Raw genomic sequence first — 276 nt, 5'->3', positions numbered from 1 at the left:
ATAAATTAATTGTATAATAATAATACACTGTTAAATGTATAATAATAATACACTGTTAAATAGATAACGAAATGAGTAACGTAGTACACCAATTTGCCGGCAGAAACCATGTAGTTCTCTTTCCAAAGCTCGTCTAACAAAATCTTTATTTTAGCACGCTTTAGAGAGAAGATTGCTTATTTCCTCTCCCTTCCATTTAGCCTATTAAAGTGCTAACTTCAGAATGATATTTACATATAGATTTTCAACTCTGGTGGGACACATTATATTCTTACA

General features: G+C 30.4%; 1 protein-coding gene across 1 annotated transcript in view; it reads right to left on the bottom strand.

The window, feature by feature from the left end:
* LOC108573229 (DNA replication ATP-dependent helicase/nuclease DNA2) overlaps positions 1 to 110 on the bottom strand; it is a 4,863-nt gene extending 4,753 nt beyond the window's left edge. The window contains exon 1 of the mRNA XM_017935618.1: positions 88 to 110. Coding sequence (XP_017791107.1) covers positions 88 to 110 — 23 coding nt within the window. The remainder of the gene's footprint in view (positions 1 to 87) is intronic.
* Between the last annotated feature and the right edge of the window lie 166 nt (positions 111 to 276).

This window comes from Habropoda laboriosa, unplaced genomic scaffold (genome assembly GCF_001263275.1).
Source record: "Habropoda laboriosa isolate 0110345459 unplaced genomic scaffold, ASM126327v1 scaffold134, whole genome shotgun sequence".
In the NCBI taxonomy this organism is placed as follows: domain Eukaryota; kingdom Metazoa; phylum Arthropoda; class Insecta; order Hymenoptera; family Apidae; genus Habropoda; species Habropoda laboriosa.
The sequence above is the reverse complement of the archived record's forward strand: the minus strand, read 5'-3'. Positions and strand labels throughout refer to the sequence as shown.